The sequence below is a fragment of the Anabas testudineus genome, chromosome 22 (assembly GCF_900324465.2).
Source record: "Anabas testudineus chromosome 22, fAnaTes1.2, whole genome shotgun sequence".
NCBI classification, from domain to species: domain Eukaryota; kingdom Metazoa; phylum Chordata; class Actinopteri; order Anabantiformes; family Anabantidae; genus Anabas; species Anabas testudineus.
This window is the reverse complement of record NC_046630.1, coordinates 16,865,716-16,889,507: the sequence shown is the minus strand read 5'-3', so window position 1 is coordinate 16,889,507 and position 23,792 is coordinate 16,865,716. Positions and strand designations below refer to the sequence as shown.

The window sequence follows — 23,792 nt, the reverse complement described above, 5'->3', positions numbered from 1 at the left end:
TTTCAAATGACTCGTTAAATATCAGCAAGCAACGGCCTTTTTGACATTAAAACGTGAAGTTTCTCCGAAGAAAGGAAAAGATTGGGGGGTAAGTAAATACTTTACAGTCTCGGAAACCGGAGGAGGGATGTTTCATTAGCGTTAGCCACTTAGCTTTCTTTTTCCAGAGCTCTTTCTCTTAAACTTATCTGCTCAACCAAGTGTTTTTAAACTTTACTGTGGTTTCACCAGCTGTGACTTGGCCTGTGGACCAGAACAGCTGAGGCTAGTAGTTGGTTTAAGTTGTTGTTGTTTTGTTGGAGCATTCAAACACCAGAGGTAAAAGCTAAATGCTAACGCTGCTAACGCTCCCAGGACATCCACACAAACACATTAACAGCCCAACACACGAAGTCCAAGCATGCTACTGAATACGAACATCTCAAATGAGCAAGGGGGACTCCTCTCTAATTAAATAAATGTATTTATATATATATTTATATATTGCATGTTGATTGATATTTTACAACATTAACCCCTCCAACTTGCACATCCCTCCTCCACCTGCTTCCAATACAATGCACACTAAGGAGGTGACCCAAAGGAACAAATAGAGATAATGTCTACTTTACCTCTTACACACTCTAGCAGGGTTCATAGCATACAATATTACATTTTGGTACTTTCAGTTTTAAATGGCCTTCTGTTCTGATATTTAAACATTTTTTAAATAAGTCCATTTATTTAGTTGCATCCATTGTAAAACGTGAGAATACTTGCAACAATTTTATTCTTTGATACAACATATATATATTTTTTTAAATCATCTAAGATGTTCTTTTTTTTTTCTTCTCAAGCAAGATGCATACACGATTGATGGAGAGGACTATCAGGAAAGGACGTGGAGGTAAGACGGGTAGAGGAGAGTAGGGTTGAGGCTCAGAGGAGAGAGATTTTAGCTTGTCACTTCTTCGTCTGGTTTGTTCATGGCCTTGAGCTGCTCCAGCAGGCTGGTGGGGGTGAAGATGTGGGTCGATCCTGGGGATAGGCACACACACACACACACACACACACACACAGAGGAAGTGTTAGCTCTGCACATTGGGAAAGAAACATTAGAAAAATGTGTTTTCAGCTCTTGCTACGAGTGCCTATCATAGATGAAGACTGTCTCACGTAATGTTGACAGGAAACACTGAGTGAAAGTTATGAAATATTAGTCAATTAGCCAACAGACCAACAAGGATCATGTATCAAAGAGTTTAAAAAACAAATTCTATAGGTGGGAGGTATTTTTATGTACTTTTATGTCTCTGATTTTCTCCAGTTGGTTGGAAATGCTTTAATTTTAATTTGTGTAAATTACTATGTTAACAACTTCTACCAGTGACTCAGAGTCTAAAATAAACACACTAACTCACGAAGCTGTGTCAAAACACATGCAGCTGATCATTATGGAAACACACAGATTAATGATGGCACCACACAACTGCCATGACTGTGTGGGTCGAAAGCAGCAGACGTGCTAAATCTGCAGCACCAAATGATGCCTGCAGATGTCAGAAAAAATAGGCACATGGTTATGTTAGCCTTTATTTAACAGACATGCAGATAGCTGAAAACAAAAATAAATAAATAAATAAAGCAAAAGAAAAAATTAAACACAAGCAGTTCTTCCCTACACCACAGATACTTTCTACTGTAAATGAATGAAAATGTGAAAATCAGTAACTCTTCTGACAGCTGAAGACACATTTTCACAGCTGTAAAACATGAAAGGTGCTAACTGAAGTAAAGCAAACATTTTGCCAAATGTATTACTTCATTCTCAGATTTACAGATGGATTACTGCCACCATACTTCCCAATCACAGAGAAGGCAAAAAGACTATTTGATTTACTCCACACACCTGTTCAATGTTACCAACAGCATTTGAGCTACATTGGTTTGTTTCTGTTGCAAAGCTGCATGTTTCTTCCAGTTTTACTTCAAAAAAATTCACCAACAGTAAAAGCTAAACTTGATCATATGAGGATTTTAGAACAGGAAATGGAAGTTGTTCAAGGTAAAAAAAACAGATGAGAAGAAGGCAAGCCCATCTTGTTGGGTTACTGGTGATGCACAGGTTGAGGTTGCCAGGGATTGTGGGTGAGGGTTTAGTATGGTCACGGAGGTCAATGTCAGACAGGCCTCACCTGCTTCTCTACTGTTCCCCAAACACACAGCTTCGTGGGCCTTTTTGCCCCAGAAACACACACTGTGACATTGATTTCCAACGCCATTAAATTATTATCCATGGATAGGTTTAGACCAAAATACCATAACAAAAACAAAGACTTGTTTTAGTAAGTGATGGCCATTTTGCTCAGGACGTTTTGAATGCTGCAGTATGTGGGGAGAGCACCCATACTGCTTATGGTGACAGCTGCTTACTGAGAAAACCACAACACCAAAAGTTGGTTTGTAAATGATATCGCTTTAGCACATTAGTCAGGAATGAGATGGATGCCCAGGACTCCATTACTGTGAATACATGAACAAAAAAATCAGCTTAATAAAATAACCTTGGCAATAAAGTACAGTGGCAAATGTGGCTTGGTCATGGAAATGTAAATAGACATTAAGAATATTTACTAGCTCCACCAAGGAGGTTATATTTCAAATGTTCCCTAACATTTGTTGATGAAAGTCATGAAATCTGGTCGAGAGAGAAAGGAGTAATTTTTTGTTGTAGATACATAGTGCTACTATTTATATTTATAAAATATCATAAGTAAATGAAGAATTTCTAAACCAAAGAGTTAAAAAAAATCTTGATTTCCCTTCTTGTCTTGGTTCATCCAATCTAAACCAAATTGACTTCAAAATATTTCTTTAACCCTAACTTTAATAAAGTAGCTTTTTTGTATTCTATGCAATTTTGCTAGTAACACTCTTTCTAAAAATACATCCACATACAACAACACACAATACATTACATCAACTATTAAATATATTGTGTGGTTGCACGCACAGTCAGACACAACTTTGAGCATATTGAAAGATATGTGTGTTAAAATTACTAAAATAATAAATGATAAAACAGTTTAACGTGTGCAGAGTATGCCCTCAGTGAGTTACTATGGATGTAGTATCTGTTAAAACATACTGGGAACTAATAGTTAAGGATGAGTTAAGGGAAGGGGGGATTAGAGGCAGCTGTTTGACGTGTTTGGCATCTTTAGTCTTAGGTAGGTTGCTAAAGCATATCACACTCACTGACACAATGCTACATTCAGACTCTGTCAGCAGAGAGGCATCATGGAGTCAGTGATACACAGGACAAGTTTTTTGGAAACTACCTTCCACTAAATCTGCCATTGTTGTCGAACTGTTTCCCGTTTTGTTGCCAAAAATTGCCCTGTGTGTCAGCACCCTGTAAATATTACCATGGTAACCTGTTATTAATATCCAGCACCCTCTGCACACGAGCCATGTGAGCATGTGATGGTGGGCTGAGAGAGTGACACAGACAAAGTCAGAGGATTGGGAGTCAAAAGAAAAGAAAAACAACACAATGAAGAGAGGAGAGAAAAATTCTCAACATCAACTCAGGTGCCTGTCCTAAAAAAAAAGTGGTAACAAATCATGGTGATTGTCTTTGCAAAGGGTTAACATTAATCAGAAAGCAAAAACTGATAAAGATGGATGTTGGGGTAGATTAAATCTGGAGTGAGGGTTCAACAGGCTCAAAGGGCCTTTTAGTGGCTGTGGAGGGGTGATTTAATCCACCCAGCTGAGATGATGGGAGGAGGCAGCAGGGATGGGGTCACAACCCCCCTCAGGCATGGCCACTCCTCAGCACTGACTGTACTTGGGCTGAAACTCAATATAGACCTCCTATATGGGCACAAAGGTCCCTCTGCTGGACTTAAGCCATATACACTGACATGTTCTCCATCACAACATCACATTTGTTAAGCTATGACACTGACAGGCTACATAGAGTCGGTTCCTGATAAAATGGGTGTTGCACTTTACTCTATTTTATAAATAACACATTTAATTGTGTCCTTTTCTACATACACTGTCCGTCCCAAAAAAAAGTCACACGCTCTAATATTCCGTTGGACCTCCTTTAGCTTTGATTACAGCACAGATTCACTGTGGCATCATTTCGATAAGGTTCTGCAATGTCAATGCAACATTTATTCCTGTCCAGAGTTGCATTATTTAGATCTCTTATTGATGATGGGAGAGTCGGACCGCTGCGCAAAGTCTTCTCCAGCACATCCCAAAGATTCTTAATGGGGTTAAGGTCTGGACTCTGTGGTGACCAATCCATGTGTGAAAATTATGTGTCAAACACCCCAATCCACATATTTGGAGCTTGATGAATCCTGGCATTGTCATCTAGGAATATGCCTGGGACATCAGGGAAGAAAAAATCCATTGATGGAATAATCTGGTCATTCAATATATTCAGGTAGTCAGCTGACCTCATTCTTTGGACAAATAACGTTGCGGAACCTCGACCTAACCAACTGCAGCAACCCCAGATCATAGCACTGCCCCCACAGGCTTGTACAGTAGGCACTAGGCATGATGGGTGCATCACTTCACCTGCCTCTCTTCTTACTCTGATGCACCCATCATTCTTGAACAGGGTAAATCTGGACTCATCAGACCACATGACCTTCTTAAATCAGTTTTAGTAGTTTCATCAATCTCCTTAGATGATTTCTTTGCTTGATGCCAGTAATTTGAAAATGAAACAGATTAACATATTTTCCACGACCACAGGATGTGTCTTCCGACATGGTTGTTTAAGAAATAAGAAGCTACTCACTGCGTCAGTTCAGGTTAAATAACTTGTTGCCAGCTGAAACATAATCATCCATGCAGTAATTATCCAATGAGAGGCTCTTACCTATTTGCTTAGATAAATCAAGGTGGTGACTTTTTTTTTTTTTGGACGGCAAGTGTACTTTACACTAGTACAGTCATGTTATTTCTACATGATGTAAATAACTTCTCAGTATGTTTGTTTTATAAGCTTAAAAGTTTTATCTCTAAAATCTCTTAGTGTCTCATCCAGATTATTAAGTCTGCATTAACATTGAAGTCTGGACATCTGAATTTAGTCTACCTGTATCCTCAGCCCAGATGTTACCTCACTGAATAGCAGTACTACCACTCTGACTGGCTGGCTGTCAGCATATAGAGAGTGGGACCAGATGGAGCACACCATGCAGTGAGGAAAGGTTGGTGGTGCCCATCCCTGAGGGACACGGGGAGGAGGAGGGTGGAGTTACATAAAACAGTACTGAGTGTTCAAAGAAGAAGAAGGAACACGGAGGAAGCCCTTGTTCTGTGAAGGTTCAGAAAGGGCTTCTTTGTGCGGCTGCCTTTACTTTTTTCAGTGTGATTTCTCTCTCCCTCCCTCCCAATCTGTCTCTGCCTCACTCGGCTGAGGGCTCTGCGTCCTCAAAGGACACCCTAGTGGACTCTCGGAAGTCGGGGTGCTGCAGGTCCGATAAGAATTTGGTGGGGGTGAGCATGTGGGTGGAACCTGTGGAGGAACAGAGGTGGCTTCACCACTCGTCTCTCAACACATTCCACGCCCCGTCCCTCAGTCTCTCCAAAAACAAAAGGGTTAAAACAAGCAACCTGTCGTACTCACACATACAGAGACATTTACACGCACACACACGCACTCGCCACAAAAGACTTGTACGCACAGACAGAAAAAGACATGGCGTGGCTGCAATTTAAAAGACAACAGTTGTTTTTTAAAGACAACAGCTGAAGCAGAGCACAACAAGACATTTTCCCATTTATAACACAGACCGGCTAGCAAAGCTTTAATCACATGAACAGTGCAGGAGGGCATAACAGAAAGGGCTATTTTAACAAAACACACTAACATAACAGGCGGATTGTACCAACTATCGGCTGCAGGTGGATGTTCTAGATGTGTTCCACAAGATTAGACTTTAACTGCTTCAGTGGTGTCGCTGTGAAATTGTTGTGGCTAAGTAAGTGACGTGAGGTTTATGATTCAGATGCATGAAAGTCAAAAGGAAATTCTGCTATTCCTTTGCTTCTGCTTTCTGCGCTCACGTTCGAGGTGGACGTATCTGTAAGTAGCCATGTCCGCAGCCTACATGTAAAAACCTCTTGCTCTTGGTGTGCGCTCAAGTGGTGCCCCTTGTCGCACTACTCACCAATGATGGCTTCCCACTTCCCATTGGCCTGTGTGACCTCATAGGCGCAGCGCATCTCGCTGAAGGACACCCCGCCGATAATGAAGACCATGACACGTGGCCCGGTGCGGTACTCTCCAGGTGTCTTATTTTTGTGCCAGTGGCCGTACCGAGCACTGTCAGAGCAGACGGGAAAGCAGTGTCACGTTATCACAGAGCTATTGTTCTTAACGATGCTGTCAAAGGGGAAAAAAAACATTTGGAGGCATTACTGAAAAAAAGTGTTTCATATGCTTCATTAGGGCTTCACATCTTTACAAGAGGGCATCAAATTCATGTACTGCTGTATTATTGAATTCATGAGTCATACATTTGTTCAAATTAACAGTGATTACCAAATGACCTGAGTTGAAGCCAAAGATACAAGATCAGACTTCAACATTAATTAGAGGTTTTATCTACATCCGTGTAGCTGAACTGTCTTAACATGTATCCTAGCATGACTCTTAGCAGTGGGTGTGTCTGCATCTGTGAGGGAGGGACAGAAAGTGAGACAGATCAGTCTGTAACAGGAGAGTGATTCTGATTCTGATGCCTAATCAATACACATCAGCCACCTCCACACAGATGGGAGTGTAGGGATTACTGAGGCTCAGCGTGGCTTCACCTCTCCCCCACATGGACAGGCTCACATGGAAGTGGTATTGGAAATATTGATGACTCGTATTTACATCAGCTTGCTCATATTTAGGCGGAGAGCTGCTAGGCGTGATATTTAACTAATGTCTGTGATAGCTGAGACTGTCTTTGTGTTGCCTTTAATGTTTCCTGCATCAATGCTCTTTCTCATTAAAAACATATCTAGGAGAGAGTTATGTGAATGTCTGAGCTATTGCTTGGTGTCCTTGCACTAGGATCTGCACACAGCTCACTAACCTAGCAGTCATTAGTATCACCTCCCTGCTGTCAACTATTGATTGTATTCCTAAATTACTTTCGGTTCAATACCAGGAAGAGGGCAGTAAAACGGACTAGAACCATGCAACAAGATACCGCTTTGTTGTGGTATCTTGTATCTATATATATATATATATATATATATATATATATATATATATATATATATAATTTTATTTTTTTTTTAAACACTGTGTGTGTGTGTGTGTGTATGTGTGTGTACCTGACTGCAGTGGTGCTGAAGGAGGCAGAGGAGCGGGTGGAGATGTAAGGGTAGTGCTTGGTGTCCAGCTTATCATCAATAGCATCCTGCAGAATAACAAAAACACAAATCAGATCTCTGTCAGCAATATTGTCTTATACACATACACACACAGACGTGCTTGAATGGAGGCTCACGTGTCTTAGCAACCATGTGTGGCTCCATCATGGAGGTTCGTCAGAGAATTGTCTTTGCACAAATAAGGGGCCTAATATAGGTGATTACAACCGGGTTGGGAAAACAGATGCCTGACTGCGATTGCTGTGGGTGGGTGTCAGGTCAAAGCTCAATAATTGTGCGCACATACATCATTCTGTCGTTTCTGGATTTTAAACGTAGGTTTTGCTTGTGGAAAGAAAATCAAATCTACAGAGGAAATGTTTTTGATACAGAGAAGTGGAAACTCCCCTGTTGTCGTTACACAAAACAAGTAAAACATGTAGAGTGAATAGCAAATCTAATAGAAAAATGTAGCCCTGCAAACACACCTCCATGATGTCCTTGACCAGGGGTGTCCAGCGGGACAACTGATAGGTCTGCTCACTCACACGCTCCTTCCTGTCCACTTTCTTTCCCCGACGGAGGGTGGACTGATGAAGGAAAGAAGAGACAAGGAGGCAAAAGAGAAAAGCACATAAATCTATAAAATATTAATAGGTCTCTTTTCATGGTTTAGTACAACATGCATTTAATACAATTATTTTTTTGTGAAAACAACTGTTGTTACTGTTTAACGGTAAGTGCGGATTGATCTGAAAACATCTCTAAGGAGGAGCATTCATGTGCTCATTTGTGGTCATTTGTTGGGCTAAGATTTATTGTCCCTGTCTACTTACATCTTTCTCTTTCACTTTCACTTAGAAAGAAAACAGCAAGTGTGACACTTTAATCACAACGATAAAGTGTAACTGCTAGAACATCAACAGAACATCAAACATCATCTCTCTCCAAACACGTAAAGGCTGGCAGGGCACGGGGATGGACAGCAGAGAAGGACACACTGACAAAAAGGGAGACGTGAAAATAGAACATAAGAGCAGCTCTTACGTCTGTGATTATGGGGACGCCCAGGTGAGCCATGTTGGTGATGATCTCACTGTCCTCAGGGGGGATCTGAGCGTGCTGGATCAGCTTGTTCAGGTTCTCCTCCGTAATGCCTGAACAAAGACACACGGGTTATATCTCATAACTGTAAAAAACACACCTACCCCATGTTTACTTTTAATATGTTCAGCCTGTTCTGGGATGAAAGGGAATTCATGTTATGTGACCTTGGTGCAAAAATATAATCATTTTATTAAAACTTTATTTTGTTTTGTGTCTGTGTTACCTAACCTTTCTATAGGTTTACGCCATCGGTGACGGACTGCAGTGGTGCCAGCCAAGTAGTAAAATTATGATAATATCATCCTAATATCAGCTTTTACAGGGACGGCTGATTTCTTTGTGTCACCTGTCGTCTTGTTCTTACCATTCTTGAGGAAAATGTAAAGCAGGATGATGCGGATTTTGTCGTATGTGCTGACGTTGGCATCTAGCAGGATGGGCACGATAGCCCTCATGGGGTCTTTGATCTTCTCGCCCTCAGCATCTGTCCCCATAGCCAGATCCTGGAACAGAGAACTCAGAACTTATAGACTGCCTGTTATTTAAAGTTGTCTTCCAGTCACATTTCATCCCCTGAAGCATTAAAGGGCTTCACAGTAAAAGCAGTCTGGAGATTGTTGTATGTTATTTATGTGTAGAATTTAACAAATGTGTTGGTCATTGATCAATCTTTTCTTTTGGGTTTCCTCTCACCTGCTCCACACGGCACAGCTTGTCCACTGTCCCCTGGTAATGCTTCATGCAGTCCTCTGCCAGCTGCAGGTGGGTGGAGTACTGAAAAAGACAGGACACAGTTAATGTACACACACACTCACACACACAGAAGAAAACACACACTTTCCAAATGAACACACACCTTGCTGAGCTCCTTCTGGTACTGAGGCATCTTCTTCAGCATCTGGGACAGATCCCTCATTGTAGTCTGTCAGGACAAAAGCAGGGTTACACATGTACACATTAGACTGATCACAGATGAACCCGTGTAGATGTAGAAATAGTTTTTATTTTATTTATAACCAGTAACACAGAGTGATGGCTCTGATGAATGAATGAGTGAATTCACTGTTTCTGCTCTCAGAGGACTGTGCTGCCAAAGTCAGTCTTACTAGTATGTTCATTTATAATCATGGAAACCACAACAGCATAGATTATTGTCTAATAACAGAACAATTATCACAGGGTGTTCTCATCTGAGCTCCAGTGATGGAAGAGGAGTGTAAACACATGAGCATTACTCATCAGTGAGTAGTTATTTGATGGTAACCTCTCACTCAGTTTGTTAGAAACTTATGGAAAGCATCTATTTAATCTATCGCTCCCTGAATGAATCACATTACTGTAAAGTCCTTTGTCCCAATCAGGATCCTGTAGGAATGATGAATCTGTTTCCTTGTGGTCTGACTGATCAGTATTTGGGCTGTTGACAGGTTTGGTTAAACTGGTCCAGAGCAGGTCAGACGTGCAGCATAAGCTAGGGGTCATGCTAAGGTCATGCTAAGCTAACTTCCAGGTTTATAATGTTTAATAAACATGAACGTGGTATTGATCTTCTCTTACTCTCAGCACAAAAACATAAGAGTTATCTTCACCATCTCTCTTTAGCGCGTTCCTCTTTACCTTCTCTCCAGTGTTCATCCTCTTGCTGGAAGAAAACTCCTTCAGCTGGCGTGTCACCTCCCTGATAACAGAGAGCGAAGAGCAAAAGAGAAGCAGTAAGAAATGAGAGAGTCTGTTGTATGACTTATTTCAGTATGAAAAGACGGGCTGAAGAAATATATAACGTATGAAGACAGGTACTCACTGGGACACCTCAGCTATGTGTTTGTGTCTCAGGCTCACCCACAGGTCATCGTCTTCATGCAGCAGCACCTCCTTCACACGAGAGTCTCCAATGCCACTGGTCTCGTACCTGAAGAAGAAGGACGCCATTACCAAACATTTCGAAGCTGATAAAAATTCTGAACTGTTGCGATCGAATTGATTCTTGATGTTTTTTTGTCGTTTGTGTTTTTCTTACTTGTAGACGTCATTTTCGATGGGGAGCAGGTCGTAGCCCATGGCCTGAAAGGTCAGCTCGTGCAGCACAGGTGAGACGGGGTCAAACGCCCTGTCCAAGATGATCAGCTGTGAACGAGCCTTATCTGGACCCTAAAGGCAGAAAAGCACAAGCAGATACAGGAATGATCGAGGCTTAGAGCTTCATTTGCTCCTTTTGAATCAACAACATGAGACAACAGAGGGAAAACCAAAAAAATCAATAAGCAGAATTTCAGAGGGTTAACAACAACAGAGGTATTATCCTGCCTCACCTCTCCCATGGTGGGGTCATCAGCCTTGTAGGCATCCAGTTTGTCCTGAACCAGCTGGGCCAGGGTGGCATTGTCCTTATACTCCCTGATAGAATGACAGACGCATGGACGAATGGAAATATATGGATTTAGGACACAGAAGCCAATAATACAGGACAAAAAAGATTTAAAAATATATAGTTTTACACCTTGCTTATGAAAGGAAATGCGATGAATTGTTTTGTGTCACACACACCTCACACTGTGCGTCCAAATAAAAGGAAATCAAATGAATAACTACTTTACAGCCTAAGCCGTATCTCTTTAGTGGCCCCTTGTGGCTTACCCTCGATATCTGACAGCAGGGTACTCCTTCAGGGTGGCACAGAGCGTGGCCAGTTGCTCAGCCAGCCTCTCCATCACTGGGTTCTTCAGCTGGGTCTTATGTGGGCTGTAGAAGCTGTGGAAGGCATCTGGATTGTCCAGAGAGTACACCTGCACACACACACACACACACATGCTAATTGAAACTCTGCTGCAGTAAAACCATTTATTACCCTCGTCCTTCAGCTGTTTTTGTTTTTAGTTTTTTTTTGAAGTCGGGATCTTGTTCTGTGGAAACCTGATCGTGACAGCAGAGTATCAGTACCGTACAGCATGTCTGATTTCCCTCTGTGAGCTACAGCAGGTCACCACAGACAGTTTGTTATAGTACTGATCTATACACTGGCTTCTCTTATCTTCTTGTCTCACCTCTTCTCTCTTATTGTCATTTGCTCGCTTGCCTTCATTTTCCTCTCTTTTCCATCTCTCCTTTCTTATCTGCCTCCTGCTGTTTCCTTTCCTTCTTCCACATCTTTATCTTCTCCCTGCTTCACTTCACCTGCACTATCACTCCCTCCTTCTAACTCATCTCCTCTCTAAACTTCCTCTCTCCCCTCTGCCCTGTCTCTCCTCCTCCTACTTCCTTTCTTCTCACCATCTTGTTTGTCCATTGTTTCCCTCTTCTCCTATTTTTATCTCCTCTCTTTTTATCTTGTTCCCTTGTCTCCTCCCCTCTTTCATCCCTCCTTGTTTTATTTCTTATCTGCTCTCCTCTGCTTCCCTTGTCTCCTCCTGTCTCTCTCCTGCATCACTCACTACCACTCCCTCCTCCCATCCCATCTGTCCACAGTCATGTGACCACACTCCTGCGCTGTGTTTAGCCCGGTGTTTATTGGCTACAGCCTCCTTTGTGCCTCCAGTCTCAGCCAATGGGACAAGAGCTTCAGTCTGTGGATGTGACTATGAGGCAGCACTTTGCCTGGAGCAGAAAACCACTGACTCTGAATTAAACATAGTGGACAGGAGGAGAGCAAGTAACTGTGGGCCAAGCAGCATCTTTAGATAGTAAGAAATAAAAAAGAAATAAAGTGATGGACAGAGGGAGAGATGAGGGAGGTGGAGAGGGGGTGGAGGTGATATGGGAAAGTATGGCTGAAGGGGAAGGGAAGGGAGAGTCTGACAATGAAACAAATAAGAGGAGCAGAAAGCAGAGAGTGCACAAGTGGCATGCAAAGGCAGTGATGGAAGAACGGTTAGAGGCGTGACAGAGGGAGCGAGGGATGCCAAAAACAAACATGATGGAGGCAGGAATGTTGAAATTTAGCAAGGGCGGAGAAGAAGTGGAAGGGAGGGAGGGCGATGTGATAAATGTGAGTGTTTCTGGAACAGTCTGGCAGTAAACGGAGAGATCGGTGAGTCAGCAGCACGGTGCCAAGCCTCCACCTGAGTGTGTGTTTGTGCATCTCTCTCGGTCTCTTTTTATCCATGTGTGACCCATAACCTCACTGTTACTATTCCTGTCTCTGTCCTTTGCAGCATCTCTCTTCTCCCTCCTGCCTTGATTGATCTCTCTCTACTCTGGACCTTTCTCTCCCTCTCTCTCTCTGGTTTTCACTCAGAGCTACTAGAAAGCAGTAAAGGTAAAGAAGCCTTCGTTTGTTGACTGCTTTGAAGGAGAATGTCAGGAACCAGACGATTAAAAGTGTGTGTGGGTTGACGAAGGCAGAAATGTGCATATGGTACACAGGCTTTCAATCAGAGCTGTAGAGACCAAAACACACAGCTGGATGTTTACCTGAGACTCGTAGGGCAAGAAGGCGATGTTGATCTCCGTCAGAGTCTTGACGACTTTGGAAGCACGGCTCTTCACCACCTCGTTAAACAGAGGATCGGGGCAGGCTGAAAGGCACAGAAATGAGAAACCACAGCATTAGGATGAAACAAAGAAAAATGTCATCATAATCAAAAGCTAATAGGTAGTATTAAACCTGTAGGATGAAGGTGTTAATAACTCATTTACTGTTAAAGGTGTGGCACTGCAGCAGCTTGGGAGCTTACAAAACAGCACTAACACGTAAAACATTACTAAATCAAAAGCAAAAAGAATCAGATATTAATAAGAGAACAACTTAGAGCTCCAACAAACCATGTAGATACTCACAATCAGTGAAGAAAACATGTGCTGCCTTGTATTTGGATGAATGAGGGTCTTTGAAGTCTGCAATGAGGGTGTGGACAGACTGCAGAAAGAGAAACGGGAGAGTTCAGGTGACTGTGCCATGTGTGCTATTATGTTCTGATCATAAATATACAAAAATATGTGCGTCAGTGAGATCAGCTCGTGGGATTCAGCCTCTCAGTGAAAACTTCTAAAACAGTAACATTAATCTAAATTAATAAATGACCTGGTGAACACTCATTTTTAATCTGTGCTCATAAAACTCAAATGAACCAAGCAAAGTAAGCAAACACTCATAATGACATAATGAGATAGAACCAGCCGAGTGTGATGCGAGAAGAAGCGAGAGAGGGACCATGGAAACACAAAGGAGTGGATGTGATCTGCTGTGACTGTGTCAACAGCTCGCCGTTTGGCTTCTCTGTTCTCTCAGCTGAAACACAGAGACACCACTCGACGTGCACAATGAGCGAGTGAGTGACGGAGCTCATGTTCACCTTCTCTGTAGGTGTAATCAGGTAAATGGCCTCCAGGCTGGGAAGAGGCTCTCGTCGCTTGTGGATGTCCTCCACAACTAAAGGTATAGACACAAACACACAGGATTACAGAGCTACAAAGAGAAAAGAAACCATCGCGGTGCAGCGGAGAGGTAGATGTGATTGATCCTTACTGGTGATGCCCTCTGTCATGATGTCTGTCATCTTGCAGCAAGATGACAACATCCTCATGCTCAGCTGATCCACGATCAGAGCCTGGCAACAGAAGAGAAGACGGTGACTATACCAACACAGCTTATTTCTTACATTCAGTTCACTCAAACAAAGCTCTACAGTTCATACGGTTCAGCACAGTTTGAAGTAAATGTCTTTATCCTGGATACAGTTCAGTTGATGTAGTCACTGCAGACTACATCAAGCCACAGTTGATAAAGTCTGAGGTCACTTTTATTTCAGGACTTAGACTGTGAGAAACTTTGCGATTGTATGAAATATCCTGCATCACTCAGCAGGAAAACTGAGCTCACATCATTTTCAACATTTATTCCATCTGACTAATAGATTATTTGGCTGCACAGTGCACCACTTACCTCACTTACAGAAATAAGCGCTGCTTGAATTGGACCTGTACTTAGTGGCTAAATGTACCGGCACATAAGAATTCTGGTCAAAATGACTGTCCAAGTAATGGAGTTCAGTCAAAAACCTGATGCATTTCTGCTTACACGTTGACACACATGGTTTGTAGTAAGTCTTGGAGTTTTCAAGAGTACATTTTTGGTCATTTATGCTCAGTAATTATTACTAATCATTCCACAGATTAGTGATTCATACTGTTAAATCAATTATCATCATTCGTGTGCTCACACATGTGACATGTGCATTTAGAGAAGTGTGATTTAGTGCACTGGTACTTTTTTATTTCAAGGTTCAGCAAATTAGAAATTCTTAAGAAGAAGCTGATGAATCTGGCTACAACTGATAATAACACAGGTAACTGTGAGCATCTTACCTTCCATTCTCCCTTCTTCTTTACCTTCTTGATCACATCATTCATAATCTCTGTAAAGGAGAATAAAAAAACAAACATCATCAGGAATCTGAGCACACACACACACACACACACACACACACACACACACACACACACACACACACACACACACACACACACACACACACACACACAGGTGTCACTGCTGGAGGCCTCTGCACCTTTACACTGAAATAATAGATTCAAGAGAATCCACAGTATGTCGCAACCTTTTGTCTGTTCGGGCATCTTTAAATGTTGCAGACCTGAATATGTCCACTGAGACTAGATGATTTTGTGTGATTGTGTGTGTGTGGTGGGGTCACGTCTCGTATTACATCATTGTCTTACATTGCAGTATGTGCTGTCCTGTTCCTCCACACATCATACACAAAGAGACCTTTATTCACAAGATAGATAAGATCATAAATCTTATATCTCTGGGTTAATATGTTGTCATTGTTAAAACAACAGACGCATACCTATAACTATAACTGTAACTAAATCTACAGTATAATGTGCTGCTTTAAATGTATAGAGTAGAGAACTGAGTTAAAACCACAAAGTTTGTTCTTGGTTTGTATTATTACTACAAAAAAATATTAAAAGATAAAGACAACTACAGTGGAAGCAACTAGTAAGACGCCCAGCTGGTTTTTAAAAATCCCATAATGCAGCTACAGTAGAGGACAACAACATGGAAGGGTCAAATATGTCCAGCAACAAGGTTACTGACCACAGATCTAAACAGCTAGAATAAATCTATGCAGATGGTTGGTGAAGTGATTCTGCTGCAATGATCTCAAACACAGAAAAAAAAACAGTCCTATCCACTGGTGCAGTGACGGTACGATGGTTATGTTTATGCCACAATACTGATTCTGGCATAATCACTGTGCCGGCCATCTGCCAGCTGTATTAGGATAAATCCATTTAGGGCGAATTACAGTTTAACACCATGCTGGATCACTGTGAATATAAACTACTAAGCCCTTCGACCCCGGCTAAAACCTGAGGCCACACAGATACTGGTGGATTACTACAGATTAAAGGGAACTCGTACAAAAGAAAACACATCCAAAAAAAGGATCAGGGTTGTGTTCTTTTCAGGCCTCGCTTGTGTTTTCAGTCTCCAGAACAACCAATGGTAAATTCTTCCAGGTGATAGAAGCTGCTGACTGGACCATAAAAAGCCACCGACAGGCTGGTTAGATAGGAAGGAGGAAAGGAGGAAAGGATACACTAAATACATGGATGGCTGAACAGAATGGAGGTTAGAGATGGGATAGAGGGAATTAAATGAAATGTGGGCAGCGTGAATGAACAGATACTCAAAATCCTTTACGTGTGTTTATATTAATGTAACTTTATGTTGCAGAAAATCTACAGAATGGGCCTTTAGAGGCAGCATCTTCACTATAACTGAGAATTTGACCTAGTGACTCAAGAAACACAGACAGACACAGGGCTCCACCTCCTACGAGTCAGAAGAAGTGTCTCTGACCCCCTGTGGGACCTAAGATCTTGGAATAGTAGGAATATTAATCTCACTAAATGACTAAACGAGACTCCCCGACTCAGCCTCCGTCTATTTCTGTGTCCTGTTCTGTGAGCTGCTCTGTCAGCAAAGCTGCAGATCCAAGAAAAAACCAATGCAAACAAAACCTGTGACTGTTTCTTGTACTATGGAGTCAGCGCTGTGGCTGCAGAGCTGTTGACAAATCAGAGCTAAATGCTCAAAGGAGCGGTTGTAGAATTTAAGCTGGTTCACCTTCGTTCCTAGAGAGACCACAGGATGAGAGGCTTCCACAAACAAAGCAGCGGCGCGGATATCCGTCACACATTTTCCCTTTTCCTGTGCACTAGCTGATGTTTCCTCCTGTGCGCTGCAGCATTTCTCTGATAAAACCAACCTGGTATTTTCATATAAACTAGGAATTCTGGGGGAATTAGTTTTTGTGAAATACATATTTTTCAACATGTAACTATAACTATATTGTGACTTTACTATAAAATCCCAACTTCCACTGGTCTGTATTGGTCACTTAAAAGGGGAAAGCGGCCTCACTGTTATACAAACTGTAAACAGAGCAGCATTGTATCTTCACACCACTCTCGCTAACCACAGATTCAAGAACATGTCTGATAAGAAGCTGCCAGTGGCGCTGATTCACAGACACAGTCGGCAGCTAGTTGGTCAACAAAGTGGAGCATCGTGCAGCAGAGATTTCCCCCAGGAGTCGGAGCTAAAAGGGGAGTGAAGATTAGATTTACACTCATCACGTGGATCGAAAGCTGGTCATACACCATCACTTGAACCGCTGCACACATTCGTAACGTTTGACTAGAAATGGTGATCAAAGTCGCAGCAGGAGGAGACGGCGCTGTGGATTTTTACTCTCTGACCTCACGATAGAGGCTCAACAATACAAGAACGCACCAGCGGGGCAGAAGGGAAGAGACCTGAACAAACAGTGCAGCAGCTGTGTCAACCCAACAGACAGAGTGGAGCACACACTCCTCAGAAACCTCATGAACTCTCCCTCACCCAGTTTGAAGACAGGTCAGCGGCACACTTCGATTTCACCGTCAGGTCTACAGTGTGAAATGATTCTAAACAGTACATTTAGCTTTTGTGATTTAAGGCAAACGTGGACACTGCTGCTTTCCAGAGGGGAGTGCAGTTGTTTGTCCAAGTGCAGCTCTATGACAGCATCAATAAGAAGAGGTTCCCCTTCTTATTATGTGCAATGAGAAGTTAAATTAACTCATAAAAATGCCAATAAAATAGCTGGGAAGTATTTCACCATACCCAGACTTTGAGAACATTTCATTTATCCACATTAAGACACTGATGTGTTACTGTAGAGCACATGATACTGCTGATTACATCAGTGTAAACTCCTCCACCCAGCCTTGACTGTACACGTTATGCAGCAATAAAAGGGCTGACAGTTTCTCCTTTTGCCTCGTGGTTCTAACCCCTCCAGGGACTTTCACCTCCGAACACATGACCCATTTTTTTTCACTCGATCTCTCAGCATCCCTCCCGAGAGTGTAGTGGCACTGCTGACACTTTGCGACATCACCAGAGCTCACACAGTAGAACGACAGCGTTCACCAACGCTCAGCTCAAAGTGTTTTTACTCTGTTTCTCAAAAAAACTGTAAAAGCATCACTGATGCTAAAATCTATCCTATTACTGCTGCACCATGCTTTACCCATGAAGTCGATGCTGTGAAGTTAGAGGGACAAGCCTCACGTAGAAAGGTTTCAGTTCAGTTATATGTTATATGCAGGTTTTTGGAGTTTTAATTAACCTTGTTTAAGGCAATATGATGGTGCTGCTGGTTTCTGCTGTTATATTTACCTTGAAATCAAATTAAAAACAGTCTGCTTCAAATACATAACCTAACAGCCACAGCCAGTACGAGGGGGTCATGAGAAAAGCAAAATGACCTCGTGTTTGTAGACTCTCTGACCTTCTACATGCATCCAGTCAGGAGTTATATACTATAGGTTGGAAAAAGGTGAATGGTCATGATGAGCATTTCCCATGACCTCTACTGATGAAGAGAGACAGTGTTTACAAGCAGAGGAAAAGATACCACAGACTTCAGTGCTGACACACAGTCTGACGGCATCTCCACTGAGAAATCCCCTTAACACAAACGCAGTATATTAATGGTGTGGACTGACATCTGGAGTCTACGTAGCAGCAGACCGAGCAGTCGCAGCCAGTGGCGTGGAGCCATTACCACACTTCTAACATCCCAAAATGCCAGATTATTAAACTGAGAAGCAAATCTGTGGTGTGTAAGGATGTAAGCTGGAGTTGCTTTGGCTTGCATGAGGTACACGTGGAGTTTTCAGTCCTCTTAGTTTACCTGACAAAGGAAACTCTCTCTAAGACGTTTTTCTGTATTGGTTGAATATATCTGGGTATATGTCACAAATCTTTCTGAGAACACTGACATATTCTTGTTGTCTTATAGTACACCTTCATTATTCCCTCATTATTCATCCATTCAAATGTAATTTGACGTAACAATCACTTCACTCCGGCCCCCTGTGCTCGTGGGCCTCAGTGTGTAGCACAGCAGCCGTGTGTGACTGAATGTCCAAAAGTGTGTGGTCGTGGCCTAATTTATTCATGTCTCCCACATCGACCTCCTGATGCATCAATACGGGTCAGGAAGGTGTCAGAGGTGGACAACAGTCCTCTACATCTCTAAATGACGTAGATTCTCCAGAGGCACTACCCTATCCACAGCACACACATTAAGCTCTGTCAAATAACCTCCCAGAACTATTTCATCAAATCTCTCATGTCATTATATATTTCATTTAAATTGGAATCAAACAAAACACATAAATCAACCCAGTTAACACATGTTTTATTTTAACCAGAAATAACCAGAGAGGATCTGAGAAACAACTCACAGAAACCTGCAGCACTGAAAATGGCAGGCACTGTTCAACACGCTGTAGGGAAACAGTGCACGGTGCATCACTGTGATGCTGCAGGCTGCAGAGGCCTGGCTGGAGCTCGGTGTGACGTACAGCCTCCTCCGGCTCAGTTGTACTGATAAACATACAGCATGAAAGCCAAGATCAGCATTTGGTATATTTGATCCTCTTAGTGTGAACAACACTATTTATTACCATTACATCCTTCTTAATTTACGTTTCTCCTTTCTGTCTTTGACTCTGGAGGATGGGAGCATGGCTTGGATCCATACTGATCTTCTATTAGTGGACATTTCAGTAACAGTGTGGTCAATATGTCTCCACTGTATATATGTGTGTGTGTGTAATCAAGAGGAGTATAGAGAGAACAGTCATGTGCTTCGGAGAGGAGTGGGAGGAAGAGGACGTCTGCCAGCTCTGACACAGCACTCTTCCTCAGTGAAAGAGACGGGGATTCATTAAGCTTACGAGCCGCTGTAACCCTGCATTAGAGAGCTCCCTTTCAGCTACACGTTCAAGCTCCCTAACCACGGCGACATGACATTACAGCGTGAATTTATTTGGCAGTCTTTTGTGTGCGCGTGTCCATTTGTTGTGTGTGTTTTTCTTACGATGGGCTCAGAGGCTGCAGGCACTGCGTCAGACACCGAGCCCAGATGACTGTGTGTGATGCTCTGGTTTAGGGATGCTTCCAAGGTCAGTTATGCTTTGTGTGTGTGTGTGTGTGTGTGTGTGTGTGTGTGTGTGTGTGTGTGTGTGTGTGCAAGAAAGACACCAAATCTATGCACATCACAGGTTTCATTTTGTTTGATTTGCAAAATAATATCAAATACCGACCAATACTGAGTGAATCCACAGCTACTGATGTACAGTAGATCCCGTTAGACGAAAAGAGACGACGACCACGTGATCACAATGTCTCTTGTTTGAGTCACGCTGTTGTTGCACGTCACAGCCCTTCTATCAGTACTGTGTACTGTCAGAATAACAAATGCAAGAAGAACTTGGGAAACCGTCAGATCCACAATGAAAAGCTACTGAATCAATCACAACAAGGCTACACTGAAGTTGAACAGACTTCTTTGTCACCTGGACTAAAAAACAGACCAGCAGTTATGATTCATGGGGTTGTTTCTAATGCTCAGAGTCACTCTGGTTACATCACGTTGCCTCGTACTGATCATGCACTACTATCAGCAGTACTACACCTACTCACAGTAAAACATTTAATTCAGTCCGCGTGGCGACATCATCACATTATACGCCACCACAATCGCATCACTTGCACATGTTATGCAACTACAGGGTGGTGATGAAAATCCACACAGAACGCCAATATATCAGCAGTGAAGGTGCAACGCACCCTGTGACCCTGAACAGCAATAATCAGGAGACGACAAGAAATGAACGGACTGACGGTTGTACGTATCCCATAATGCTTTATGGTATTATTATATTTGCCTTGATTCATTGGGTACTTGTTTTTTTTTTACATAGTATAGTTTCGTTTCATTAACTGCTGTATTTTATCAATCTGAGCAGCAGCAGCTCCGTTCATTAACATATCTACCACCTCAGGTTGCTGTTGACTGACTGCAGCCTCTCACTTTGCCCTTATTTCCCTTCTGTTGCTCTCTAAGACTGATGCTCATATTCAGCCATGTAAGGGGAGGGTAAAGCTCTGCTTGCTGCCCATCCCCCTTCTTCATGCTGGCTGCTACATCCACTGCTGCAGAAAGGACCCATGATGGTGTCGCCCTCCTTCTCCAGCCAATCCCATCCCAGCTTTACCACAGCCAAACAGAGCACAGGTGTTGCCTGCTGCGCTCCTGCCTTTACCTACTGGGAAACATGTTTACATTGTTCTGGAAAAGACGATTCAGTCAACACGAAGGGCCTGCATCCGCCTCGCTTCAGTCCTACAAACTGGGTTATGTAATAGCCACTTACAGGGCAGAAATAAATAAATAATGGAGAACAGGCCAGAATGTTTCACATGTGATGCTGTACTGGGTAATGATGATATCATTTCTATCAAATTCAAATCTTATAATCATGATCACACACGAGGTTGTGGAATCAAGGCACTAATACTACAGTATGATATCATACATTACAAAACAATACCACTGTTTTATTGTCAGTCAGAGAGATGCTGCACCTCCATCTTAGAGGGGGAAGTAGAGGTTTCGCAGCTCACTGGGCACCACTCTGATTTTATTTAGCTACAACATAGACTGACATACATAGAAGCTGCTCTGTTTAAATAAACGGAGATGCAGAGGTCAGAAAAGAGGGGCCACAAATTCAGCTACTATAGGCAACAAATCTAGTTTTTAACAATTCATCAATATCAACTATCAAAGATTGAATTTTGACATATAGATCATTATCATAACATAATATTATGGAGATTGTTCATCAGTATCCTCCAGCCCCAGTTTTCTGATTATTAACTGTATCATTATTTGTATATAGATTGATAGATAGATATCATGTATAGATACATTTGATTTGTAGTCATTGATGGTTGATGCTGAAACTCTTTCTCCACGTGGGAGGTTTGATTCGTGTCCATGATATAAAGTGTGGATGTGTGTGAGGGGATGGGGCGGAGGCCTTCACATTTGCAGCAGTGCTCGTTCATGGTAAATATGATTTAAGACATGTAACGATTCAGTAATCTGACCATCAGAGGATGACACATTACTACTGAGAGACGGTGAGGACTGGACTTAACGATACGTGAAACCAAATCAATAAACTGCAGCACGTTATCGAAAATGAGGAAAGCGAGCAGCTGGAGAAACGACACTAAACCTCCAGTGTTTCATTATCCACTTGGCTTCATGTGAATCTTTGCGTTACTGTGTTTCCTCTCGTTATCACTGCGCCCAGTTGACCCTGCTGAAGAGAATCGAGCTGAGCCTCCATGTTCAGGCCTACATCAGGTCCACACAGCGACACTGCTGAAGCATCAGCTGCAACAAATCCAACACTGGACGGCGACAGCGTGACACACGCGCTGATCGGTGGCGCAGCGCCAGCAAAGGGCACGATGACGATCAAAGCATCCGTTACCGGACGGTGGCTGAGGCAGAACTAATGCTGCATTTCGTTTATCAGTCCACTTGTTCCTCTCTGTTCCGCCATTGATGTGAAACAGCGCTCGTTTCGACTCTGATGAGCTCCGCTTGAGAAATCGTGTTTTACGCAGCCGACTCCTGCTCCGTGAGAGGGGTGAGGCACTGCTCAAATCAGGGAATCCCACGGATGGAGAGTATGAATCTACACTCACTTCATATTCAGTGGCATTTCAGTGCATCATCTGTAATTATCAAGCCAAAGACACGAGAAGCAAATCTCTGCAGCACATCACTCAGGAGTACATGATACAGCTCCGATGATGTGTTCCTGAAATAAAGTCTGACTGATCCTAAAAGGGCGTATATGGGCTGCGTTTGCCTTCAGGCTTTCTGCATCCTGCAGAAGGGTGGCATCAGTAGAAAGCCAGTAAAAAGCCATTTTCAGCTCTCAACCGCTTGAGATACAGTTGCGCATCCGCACCGCAGCAGCCCGGTGAGACTCAGCAGCCCCTGCAGCTTCACTACACGGCCGTGGTTCACGATAGGATACAATGGAGCATCTACAGCACAACCTTCATCATCCTCATCGTCATCCTCAGCCAGATGCACCAGCACAAATACAAACACAAAGGCATTTGCACGCACAGACACACAGCGGAACACCGCAGAAGGACATTTCTTCAAATTCACCACAAATTCCTAATAAAACATTTTCTTACTTTCTCCGACCACCGCCTTTAATCCGATAGGTGCCATGATGCTGCTGAGTGCTGGACCGAGTGCTCTCTGCTTCCTCTCTCTCTCCTCACTGCGCTGCGGAGGAGCCTCCTGTTGGAAACGTCACTGCGTATCTTTACGCACCAGCCGCTCATCGGTGACAGCGGAAGTTTGGCTGCAACTGCGTCTTATTGTCTTAACCAGACATTTAGACTAGACTACTACACCCGGGCTGGATCATGATATTTACAATGTGTCACCAAGACACGTTTTATTCCTTTATCATAAAAGTCAACATTCAATTTCTGTCTGCACAAAAATGTATTAGTTTAAAATCCCAGAACATACGAAACCGTTTAATCTCTTCTGGTTGGTAAATGCTGATATGAGTGGAGATGGGGCTTATTGATTTTATTATGATGCACTTGGTGTTTCCCATTTATGATTTAGCAAAATCAATGTTTCTGTCGACCAGCTCATGAATTTACAGTTCCTGCACCACTGGAGATTATTGTATTGACAAGAGTACATACTGTTGAATAGTGCACTTTCTTCATATGGACCAGAGCTGCCAACAACTAATGTGGATCTAACTCCTACATGGGTTATTATATTATTCTTATTTTCTTTTGCCATCAGTCAGTTAAAAGCCTCGTCTCACTGTTAGTAGATGAGCTATGACGTCACCTTTCCACCAGGGGGCAGAGT

The 23,792-nt window shown here is 42.6% G+C and overlaps 1 protein-coding gene and 1 long non-coding RNA gene across 3 annotated transcripts; one reads left to right on the top strand and one right to left on the bottom strand.

Moving 5' to 3' along the window:
• Window positions 1-13: 13 nt before the first annotated feature.
• Window positions 14-23,176, bottom strand: stxbp1a (syntaxin binding protein 1a). Of its 2 annotated transcripts, XM_026340432.1 has the most exons (20): window positions 23,087-23,176; window positions 14,791-14,840; window positions 13,952-14,033; window positions 13,779-13,855; window positions 13,264-13,342; window positions 12,898-13,001; window positions 11,125-11,273; window positions 10,800-10,884; window positions 10,508-10,638; window positions 10,292-10,399; window positions 10,108-10,168; window positions 9,347-9,412; window positions 9,184-9,264; window positions 8,855-8,993; window positions 8,431-8,540; window positions 7,872-7,973; window positions 7,345-7,430; window positions 6,186-6,340; window positions 5,373-5,530; window positions 14-1,017 (listed from the first exon to the last, which is right to left on the bottom strand). In XM_026340432.1, the coding sequence occupies exons 1-19, from the start codon at window positions 23,121-23,123 to the stop codon at window positions 5,421-5,423; spliced, it is 1,812 nt and encodes a 603-aa protein (XP_026196217.1). In that variant the 5' UTR covers window positions 23,124-23,176; the 3' UTR covers window positions 14-1,017; window positions 5,373-5,420. The 2 variants fall into 2 exon arrangements, with proteins under 2 accessions (XP_026196217.1, XP_026196219.1); XM_026340434.1 differs by lacking the exon at window positions 5,373-5,530.
• Window positions 837-8,867, top strand: LOC113148664. The gene is made up of 3 exons (XR_003297452.1): window positions 837-886; window positions 8,245-8,454; window positions 8,729-8,867. It is a non-coding gene; the product is annotated as an uncharacterized LOC113148664 (long non-coding RNA).
• Window positions 23,177-23,792: the final 616 nt, after the last annotated feature.

Excerpts from the sequence above, each read along its gene's own strand:
- stxbp1a (XM_026340432.1), bottom strand. The coding sequence starts at position 23,123 with ATGGCACCTATCGGATTAAAGGCGGTGGTCGGAGAAA. Across the intron at positions 6,341-7,344 it reads TTCAGCACCACTGCAGTCAG|TGCTCGGTACGGCCACTGGC; the intron begins GTACACACACAT and ends CTGCTCTGACAG. Across the intron at positions 5,531-6,185 it reads GAAGTGGGAAGCCATCATTG|GTTCCACCCACATGCTCACC; the intron begins GTGAGTAGTGCG and ends GTTCCTCCACAG.